The 11,004-nt window shown below is 43.1% G+C and overlaps 1 protein-coding gene across 1 annotated transcript in view; it reads right to left on the bottom strand.

Moving 5' to 3' along the window:
• Window positions 1–751: 751 nt before the first annotated feature.
• The window catches only part of EXOC4 (exocyst complex component 4), a 729,394-nt gene continuing 719,141 nt past the window's right edge, over window positions 752–11,004 (bottom strand). Inside the window, exon 18 of the mRNA XM_036091687.2 lies at window positions 752–2,258. Within this exon, the coding sequence (XP_035947580.2) occupies window positions 2,021–2,258 (238 nt within the window). The 3' untranslated portion in view covers window positions 752–2,020. The remainder of the gene's footprint in view (window positions 2,259–11,004) is intronic.

Below are 11,004 nucleotides of genomic sequence, written 5' to 3'. Positions count from 1 at the left end.
CTTGGACAGAGAGGCATAGATCACTTTTTTTGGAGCAGAACTGACATTTTTCAATCCTATCATTATTGTAGCAAAGCAGGGATTCTACTTTCCTCAATGCTCCCCTGCAGCAGCCCATGTGACATTTTCCTTCTGGTTCTCAGTGTTCTTGGCATTCTACGCCAAACCCATGTCCCCTTCCACATCCAATAAAACCATCTTAAGCATTCACCAATCCACCCCTAGCTCTTTTGGTATCCTTGTAACCACCCAGGGTTCTATACCTAGAGTGGAAGGAAGGAGAAAAGGTACCAAAGCTATGCTGGGAAGCTGTGGCCACTAAGAGGAGGCCTCCAAACCGAAGGGGTCGGCTTGAAGTTCCCTCATCTCCCTTCTCCCACCCCCACTTCTTGGGTAGACTACTTTCCTACGATGTTGTTGTTTCCATGGTTTTCTCCTACATGGATTCAACTTCTTTCCAACCAGGCCTCTGAAGCACACAGATTTACAGTATTCCTTCTAGAACCCTCTGGAAGACCATCTTTCGGCTGCCTGCTGAATTCCCACTGTCGGTCCTGATTTCTAACTCAGCTCTGAGTGCACATCCATTAGGGTTTGGTTAGAATCCAGTGCCCATACTCTGTCTTAAAGGTAGATAACGAGTGGCCTCCCTCATTGTCTAGTATCTGCCCCTATGCTTAGCAGCATTTGGCCCACATTAGGCCCTCAGGGAATGTTTGCTGAGCAAGGAACACAAGAAAAACAACACACATTTCAGCTTTTCAAAACGTTTTTTAATTTTCTGTTTTTCCTACCAAGACCAAAGCTGTACAAACAGGTATACAATTTTGGATCATCACAATGTGAGGCCCAGCTGCCGTGTATGGTTAAAATCCTTTCTGCTCTCCTCTCCACATGTTTCCCAGGTGTGTCCCAGTCAGTGCCTTGCTTTCTCCTGTGACATATCAACCATGGGTAGCAGGAATGCTTGGAGACTTGGGGGGCAATGGCGGGGTTCAGTGTGCCAGGAGAGGTGAGCACCCAAACCACCTGGGAACACTTTAGAAATGGCCTCCGCTGGTGGGTGCACAGAGGTCGAATGTCACGCTGTCCCATCTTCCGTGCACTCAGCTGAGTGGACCAGGGCATCTTTCTAAGGTGAGAAAGACCTAGGGGCTCACATCGAGAGCAAGTCAGCATCTAAGAATCACTCACATCCAAACAATGTTTAACTGAGAGTAAAAGTTCTCTACCCATTATTTACTCTTGGAAAGTAGAGGTTAAAAGATCAAGAGGAGGGTGGACTGCCTTTCATTCTTCCATTTTTGTGATTAATTTGAAGGCTCTTGGTTTTGATGCAGCAGAAGTAAAGACGAAAAGGCAATACACTGACTATATTCTGTGTACAAACGGCCGCACACAAAACTCGCCCAGGGACTGAGATAAGAGGACTTCTCCCGGTAGCCCTGAAGAGGTCCTGTTTTGGTTAGGAAAACTTGTTGAAAATTACAGCCAGCTGAGAAGTCGCTGATTTGATGTTGGCAACAGAGATAAAAAGCAATGCACATATGCTTATTTCACTGTATTGTAAACTGACAGGGTCAAGAGAGTAAAGATCTACTCTTTGTGTAAGAGAACCCTATGAAGTGTTTTAAGAAGGGACTAAAACTGAGGGAGCAGTCTGCTTTCTAAAGACTGTTGGGGAGTTGTAATTTGTGCATTCATTTTTTCAGAGTCCAATTTGATACAACCTTCCTCCCATCCCACCCTACTCACTCAACTCTTTGGAACTGACTGCATTAGAGTAGACGTTAAATCAAAACATTCTGTACTGCAAACTCCCGTTACAGTTTATATGAAAAGCCCAAAGTAAAGAGACAGAAAAAAAATATATCCTCTTGTCTTCTCTCCACTAAAGTATCAGTGCAGAGAAAAGCAAGTCTGCTTCGAATATACCAAATAACATACCGGAGAAAGCAGCAAGTGTGACTGAGTAAACAAAAATAGCGCCCCCACCCCCCACCTCCAGCAGTGTGCTCGATTAAACCGTAGTTATTTTCTTATCCTTGGTGGCTTGCTTGATGGCAGCCTGCTCGCAAATGATCTCCTTGAGCCGCTGCAGCCTCATGTTCTGGGTGGTCTGGTCTCCCACCCCAGTCTGACTGCGGTGTAGCAAGGTCAGGGCGTGGATGTACTCTAGCTCCGTGTACTTCACGCCCTGGTCCACCACCAGGTTCAGGAGTTCGTCGGCCGTGTTGTATAACATCTCGTAATATTGCCTGAGGAAGAAACAGGGGACACTGTTCACCATCTCCATTGTCAGCCATTTATGTGGTTTCAGTGGTGATGAATATGCTGTTTATAGATTACTTATTCCATAAGCATTTGTCGATCACTAGACATTGTTCTAGGTCCTATGAATATAATGGAGAACAAGACAAACACGATCTCTGTCCTCTTGGAGCTCAGTGAAGCTTTCTTCATGAGAATAAGTCTAAATGAAGGTTCTGGGAGAACTCACATCTTTCAGGGTCTCCGTTCACTCAAGATTTGCCCTAATGTTATATTCACCTAGGAAGATCCAAAGAAAACGAAGTAGGGGCAGAACCAGGAAGGAGAGAAATAATCATCTGGCAGGCACTGCGAAAGCTGTTTTTGTCTTATTCAATCCCTCATTCATTTATTTATTCGCTGGAGGCTCTGTGAAATGTATGGTTTTCTCCTCCATACGGTGGGATAATAATAGTACCTACCTCTTAGGGTTATTGGAAGAATTCATCCATATAAAGCACTTGGAATGGTGCCCGACAAACATACATGCTCCATAAATATTAGCTATTATTATGTGAAATAGTAATAATTAACAGGAATGTAATGATAGTAACGTAAGTATATAATGATGAGCAAGACAGGGCCTCTCTCCTCAAATAGCTCAGAGATAAGTTGGAAAGATAATGAAAAGTAGGGAAATAATGATTGCGTTTCTGTTGACAAAGTTCATTTTCATGTACTGCGTCATTTAACCCTCACTACACCTAGGGAGCTATTAGTCACTTTTTTCAGATAAGGAAACTGAAGCATGGCCAAGTTACAGGACTTGTTTAGCATCCCAAAGAAGTGAGGGGCTGTGGCAGGATATGCACCCAAGTTTCTCACTCTCCTTCTTCACAGATACAGACAAGAATAATGGCCCACGTGACATGAAGGAAGTATAAATGTTATAAATTTATAGCAGAGGAAGGAGAAATCCCACCATGCTGAGGGGAAGGTGAAGAATCAAGGAAGACTTCATATGGGGTACAATATTGTCAGGCAGGGCTCCCAGGGAGGAAATTCTAGATTAAGGGAAAAGAGAAGAGCAGAAGCACAGACTCCTCCTGGGAAGAGGAATCTGGTTAGCCTGGGGAGTGTAGGTGGACAGCAAAGTTGTGGGAAAAGGCAGTTGAAGCCAGAAGGCAGACTGTTTGACATCAGGCTAGTTCAATTAACAAAGAACATTAGACTTAGTCAAGTCAGTAAAGGACCTCCCTCCCTTACCCTCCAAGGTTCTGTTGAGAACAGAAGCACCATCCAAGTTGTGCTTCTGGAAAATTAAGGTGACAGTGGTACACAGAATGGTCTGGGGGGGGCGGGGGATTAGCCATAATTCTCGCAAAAAGTTGCAGACTTGAGATCCATTTGGCCGCAAGGCCATTTTCCTGGGTGGAGGAGAGAAGAGTAGTACCCGTAAGAGAAACAGGCATTACAGTGAGTCTCCAATGCAGAGAGAAGATGGGGGAGGTAGGAGTCAGGAAAGGAGAAGGCAGCCATTTACCCTTCTTAAAACCAACATCATGCCACCACTATCCCTCACGGAGTCTGCACTGAGGCTCAGACTTGCACGTTTACTACAAATTACGCAGGAGGTAAAGTTGAGTACAGGCTCTGGGCCAAGCGATGCTATCACAGCTGGTTAGGCAAAGAACAGAGAAGCCTTCCCAGGCACAGTTTACTTCCTTCTCTCTCCCTGACAGGAAAGGCAGCTCTGCCTCAATGCAGGGGCAGACCAAGGCAGAAGGCCCAAGGCAACTCCAGAGACGAAGGGATCTTGCGGACCTACCAGGATCATTGGACTTGGGTCTTGCATTTGTTTCTTGTTCGTCAGGAACATCTTGATAAAAAGAACATCCTCTGGGAGAAGTAAGCTATCCTTGTAGTAAGGAATATATTCTGGGAGCTCATAATTTCAAGAATATTTTATAAATTGTTGTTACAATGGGAATATGGTCAGTAAGGGCATTAGTGTCTTTTCACATGGCTAGTTCCTTTTCCTGCTCTGCTAAACCTCCTTTTCTAATTAACATACTCTTAAAAAAAAAAAAGAATACGCTTTCACAAATATTTCCTAAATAGTGGCAGGAATAATAAGTGCTCATCTTATATTGGCAAGTTTATGAGTGACTCCAGGCAGCAAAAAGGGTCAACATCCTTGTGTAGAGGGTCCTCTTGGGGCTAGTTTTCTGTAAATGAGCGTTCACTTTAACTTCCTGGAACCACATATTTAGAAATCACTGGTCAAAGGTAACCTTGATGTAGACAGAGGTACTTCTAATAGAAGAGGCAAATTAGCCTCCAGCCTGCAGACTTCTGGGAGCCCAGTAGCAGATACGGTCAGGAACTTTTCTGAAGCTTCATGTTCAGCATAAAACCCATGTGAACTATCCATACTCCACAATACATCTGTTGTAACTTAAAAATACAAATTTTAAGAAAAACCTGATGCTGCAGGAAGATGCATCATATTTATCTGATGGCTTCACATGTCCCCTGGCACACCGTGGCTCCCTCCCTGATACCAGCCCCTGTTTTGAGAAATGGGGCCCCCTGCATCATCTAAGTTGGTTTCCCATGGATGCACAGGTGAGGGAGAGAGCTGCCCATTTAGGGAACTACCTAAGAACACCTTTTAAAACTCGCTCGAAAAGAGTACATGTTCAAATTTAGACTTAACTAATGTAATGAGAGAGAATTGGGGGGCTCATGATTCTTTCAAAGCTAGAAGGGACATGATGGCTGCAGTTCTCGGCTGGTGGTTCTCCAGCTAGAAAGTGCTTGGGGGGCTTATGAAAAGTGCAGATTCCTCAGGACCCACCCCAGCTACTGTGATTCCCAAAGGTCCCGAACCACCTGGGACTCTGACCCAGAGTCTCTCTGGTGTGGGAAGAGTTATAGAACCATTCCCATCTCCTTGAGCCAAGGACCTAAAACCATTAGGGAAGGAGACAGAAGCAGTAAGTGGATGGTTATGCTTTTCACTGAGATTAAACCAAAAGAATTGGGTTTCTTTGTATTATGATGTTGATATTTTCATCATTTATCTTAAGAAGTAACATCGAGCCCATCTAACCAGATGAAATTGGATTTCTTTTGAAAAATCTGATGAATGGTTTCCAGGGATACTGGCTGGTTTTCTACAGAGACCACTGTTCCATGCTGGGAGCAAACAACAAAACAAAGATGCCTGGATTTCTAGTCCTGGATCCTCCAGTGTGGTAAGTGATAAAGGGTGAGCCACTTAAGTCCTTAACGTTTCAATATCCTCTGTGCAATGAAGACCTTTATAAATCCCAGAATGACACTCTGAAGTGGACTCGGAGACTAAAAGAGTCCTCTAGAGCCTCAGATGAACACTGTCCCAGAACTGCAAAGCTGAGTTATTAAACAAAATCGACAGGTAACTGATGGTGTATTTTCTGCAGTTAGGGAAAAAAATTACCCATAACCATGATGATATATTAGGTCATGAAGAAACATAAATATTTAAAGATGGAATGAAATTCATTCATCTTGCAGAATAGTACCCGGTAGCAAAGACGACACTAAATCAGCACAGCAACAGTTGTAATTGGAGGTAGAGAAAGGGTTCTACAAGATGCCCCAAGGAGAAAATAGGAAAATGCCCCCAAACTGTACAATTAGAATGGGCCTCCAGGATAAACACTGACACGCGGAAATGAAATCATGTAACCCAACTGGGATAAATAATTTACCAGCACTCACTGAAGCTCCAGGAAAATGAAAGCTTGATCTTTATCATCAAGCATTACAATAGCAGCCATGGCTTCCAGGTATCACATTTTGTAGGAGACAGGACTTAGCTGCCCGGATGGGATCAGCGAACACACATTTGATTTAGGCCTTTTCTGGCTCATGACTTATACGGCAAGTCTCTTCAAAGCCCATAACATTCGGGAGCCAACTGCCAGACGTGGACTAAGGATCCTATTCTGGAGACCAGAGTTCCAGGTCACCCTGATGGGTGGAGGTGGCTTCCTCCCATGGTTTCTCTCTCTTTGCTGTGCACCTTTGGGCAGCAGTTCCCACAGTGGCCTGAGTGTAGAGGGAGGCGGGTGGAGCAATAGGAGAGCGGTGGGGGTGGGTGGGGGTGTCACCTAGACTGGTCTCCTGTGCCCAGTCCAGAATCTGACAGCGTCCATACTTTGTTCTGGTGCAGACAGATTATGTTCTCATACCTTCTTCACGTTACCTTTTGCAATGGGCTGTTCTTCCCTGTGTTTTGTTCTTCTTACTTTTGTAACGGTATTGAACTGTAACTCCTTCTCCCCATTGATGGCGTTGGCAACTATCTACACAAGGGAGGTCAGGAAGGGCATGTTGGGAAGCTGGGCAGGGCTCCTCTTTAAAAGTTTTCAGGGCGCCTGGGTGGCTCAGTTGGTTAAGCGACTGCCTTCGGCTCAGGTCATGATCCTGGAGTCCCGGGATTGAGTCCCACATCGGGCTCCCTGCTCGGCAGGGAGTCTGCTTCTCCCTCTGACCCTCTCATGCTCTCTCTGTCTCATTCTCTCTCTCAAATAAATAAATAAAATCTTAAAAAAAAAAAAAAATAAAAAAAAAATAAAAGTTTTCAAATGGAGTTTATTTTATCTTTCTCTGGCTGGGAAATTAATTTACATGTCATATAGACTATATGGACTCAACACAAAGATTAAACAGAAAAAAAAAGATTACTCCTATAAATCCTTTATAAAGACATACCACGTTTTTGCATTTCCTTCCAGTGTTTGTTTTCCATATGTGATGTTCTACCAATTTCTCTACTACAGTTGAAATATGTGGGTTGACAGACTATTGGACACTTTTGTTTCCAATTTTATTTATTTATTTTTTTAAAAAAGATTTCATTTATTTATTTTGAGAGAGAGAGAGACAGCATGAGTGAGGGGGCGGGGCAGCGGGAGAGGGAGAGGGAGAAGCAGGCTCCCCGCCGAGCACGGTGCCTGTACGGACACTGGGCTCAAGCCCAGGACCCCGGGATCGTGACCTGAGCCGAAGGCAGACGCTTAACCGACTGAGCCACCCAGGAGCCCCTTTGTCTCCAATTTTAAACACTTTCTCTCCTGAGGATAGATTCCAAAGCAGATTTAGTCAAAGACAAGTATAGTATTTAGGACTTGGGCAATGCTGCCAAACTGCTTCCTAAAAAAGTTGCTTCAATTTTTCTTCCTACCAACAACACAGGACTGCACCTACCTCCTCATATTCTTTTAACATACACGAAGTTAAACCATTTTTCACCTACTTACTGTTTTTTAATGTACATAAGTCTGTATGTACATATAAACAAATTGTTGATACCTTTGTATATTTTGAGTATAAGTGCTCTTCTTATTTAAGGGCTCTTCAGAAATTTCCATAAACAAGAAGCAAGGACCATCCTAGTCTCTCATCCCTGGTTCTACCTCCCACTCTGCCATACTCATCATAAAAGTTATCACTGCATCTCTGAAAGCTATTGCAAACAGTTTCAGCTCTCTTCTTTGTAAATTGAGGAAAGCAAGCCCCGATAAAACCAGCTATTCCCACACAGCAACTGTCAATTTTGGACCTGCAGGCAGTCCCGAGGGTCTGGGGGTAGGGATGGAAAGAAGGTGCTAACTGGGGGCTGTCCACAGTCCCTGGGGAAAGCTTTGCCATCTGCCTCCCTTTACAGGGTGGGGTCCAGAGTCCTAAATCCCTGAAGGAAAACTGTATTTTCTTTTTTTTTTTTTTAAAGATTTTATTTATTTATTTGAGAGAGAGAGAATGAGAGACAGAGAGCATGAGAGGGGTTAGGGTCAGAGGGAGAAGCAGACCCCCTGCCGAGCAGGGAGCCCGATGCGGGACTCGATCCAGGGACTCCAGGATCATGACCTGAGCCGAAGGCAGTCGCTTAACCAACTGAGCCACCCAGGCGCCCCGAAAAACTGTATTTTCCATGGCTACCTAGTTATGTCTCATGCCGGGTGTGAGAACCTGTCTTGATTGAGGTACTATTAATAATAATGTCTAAATTTTAGGTGCACTGCCATATTCAACCCTGTGACGTAGCTGCTGCAATCATCCACGCTGCACAGATGAGCAAACCGGGCTATCTGTCTAAGGCTTCAACATCAAGGACTGTGAACCTGTACTCACTCCAAAGCCACTATAATATGGACAGAATGGAAGCTGTAAAAAGCAAAAGTACTAACTGCAAAGAAAAGTTGTATAGCAAATTTTAGTCCTGATTCAGGCAATAGGGACAAAATAAAATCCACATACGAACTCAACTCTCTGCCTTCCACTGTAATGGAACAAGCCAGTATTTCGGCAATTCAAAATTCATTTACACACTTTGTAGTTATATTTGAACAGCACTGGATTTGATCTGGGAATTCAGCACTCTGAAACAAATAATGAAGTCATGCTGTCCAGTCAGCATTCAAAAGTTACAGAAATGAGTTTTGGCTTTTTCATTTTGTCGCCTATTTCTCGCTTTTTGCCCCTTTCCAAGCGGGTAACAGACAAAGCGACCTTTATTTCCAAAAGCTGGCTGCCCTTCTGACTGATTACTTCCTTGAGGAAGAGGGATAATTAAGCAAAGTCACTGTAAAGGCTTTCTCATCTAGTCCTTCCTGAGATAATGAAAGTAATAATGTCAACAAGAGAATTGGGCTCTGAACTAGACTTCTCAAATTTAAATTTTGAAGGAGGAAAATTTTACCTGAATATAACTTAGTATTGACAGTAGCCCCCCACGTTCTTTTTAGCCGACAGCTGCAGCATTTTGAGAACTTTAATCAAAAACCCAGTAGTAGATGGGTCACTAAATTGTTGGATAAAACATTCAACTCTTGTTTTTCTCTCTTCACTCAATGGCGTCCATGGTAATAAGCAGGGAAATGGAGAAAAAGAAAGGAACTGAATAATCCATAAACTAGATAATCATCCCATAAATAATTAAGAGGTAGTTATAGGAGAACGACTTAGAGAGAAGTAAATACTCAAGAGATCAACTGAGCTCAGATTCTGGTTAAGTCTTTCACTCCCCGCTAACTGGTTGTGTGACCCTGGGCAAAGGCTGTCGGCTCTCTGGACTTCTGCTTCCCATATGGAAAACAAAGAGGTCAGAGCAGATGCTATTTAAGCATTTTTGGATTTTAAAACCTTTATAGCGTCCTCCGCTTGCTCCTTTAAAAACCACAGGCTTCCATCAGAATTAGCTGATGCTGATTTTCCCTGAACCGTACGTAGTAGGTGAGACGCTGCACTGATTGATTTGGAAACATTCTGAACAAGTGTAAACTTAGCTCAGATGTGTACTTTCCAGACCAATAATAAAATGGATGGTAATCCTGTGTGTCAGAAGAATAAATTAGTTTATTAAAAAATATAATATAATTGCTCTCATTTGTCTTCCCCTTCAAAGAGCTTAGAGTTTATTACAGACATGATTGAAAATTCTAATTTGAAATCGGGGAAGTTATTTCCATTTCGGGAATGAGAAAACTCAGGTAGAGAAAAGCGAAATAATTTTCAGAGAGGTGGGGGCAGAATTAGATTTATGGTTCTATAGGGATGGTTTTTAACATTCCTGACAACAGACTGGGTGCAGATTTTTGTTCGGATCAGGGGATTCCAGAAGAGAAGTGCGGTCTTTAGAAAAGACAGCGTAGAAATTGCCTCAGCTGGTGGCAGTAGAAAATCATTCAAGAGGAAGTCAGAGCCTGAGAATCTGCTGTGCTAAGGCTTGTGCAGGCTTGAAGGGGCATCTACCTGCATCTTCTTCATGGAAAGTGGCACACACACACGGCCTTCATGGACAGCACTGTGCTTAAACCGCAGTTACCTGCTGGCCGAGTTCTGATAACCAGCATGCTTCAGTAGTAACGGCAAGTGTCTCTCCTGCGGAGATGTTAAAAGCTAAAGTTGGCTGTGTTCATCCTTCTCGGGAACGTTACTCTGATATTTTTGATAGCAGCCTCCAGAGCCTTGCTTTATTTCTCTTCGGAGAACACCACCACTCAAAACAAAGGAATTCCTTGGAGGTCCACCACTTTTGAGATGATGACCCTCTCCCAAGCTCACTGATAGTCCCTGAAATGGGAAGAAAATTTCTTCTGGTTCCCTCAGCTAGAAATTTTGCTCCCCACCTTCGCAACACCTTCTAAATTTATAATATCTGGGGCTGAAATTTTCTCCTCAACAACTTAAGGATTCATATGTCACTCTCTGCTCCATCAGATAATTTTTTAAATTAAGTTTTCTGCAGCAGGGCTAAAGGAAGATCTGCATTTTAAATTCAGTACAATTAAAACTGTGTCTCTCTGGTCTGGCACGGCCTTCGGTCAAACCCCATTTGTATGAATAATTATTCAGTCCATTAAGAAGTCTGCTCAACTCCTTCTCCCATTTTGAAGGTTTTAATAAATATTGATCAGGCACATTTCTGTTTGCCTTGCCAAAGCAATTCTGATGGATTCATCTTCTGATGTTATCAAATAATGAAATATGAAAGAGTGAATAGAATTACCCTCTTGTTCTGTGATTTTTATTTAGGTCCGTCATTTTACTTGCATAATTGTGTTTGTCTCATACTCCTGTAAACGTTCTTTTGATTATCAAAAGGTGAATCCGGGTTAAGGAGAGTTATACTGTGCTGAATATCACTTTAGAGAGTTTTTTCAATTAAAAAAAATAATTTATCGAAGATCACAGGTTGATAAA

The sequence above is a fragment of the Halichoerus grypus genome, chromosome 12 (assembly GCF_964656455.1).
Source record: "Halichoerus grypus chromosome 12, mHalGry1.hap1.1, whole genome shotgun sequence".
Lineage (NCBI taxonomy): Eukaryota > Metazoa > Chordata > Mammalia > Carnivora > Phocidae > Halichoerus > Halichoerus grypus.
This window is presented reverse-complemented; position numbering and strand designations above follow the sequence as displayed.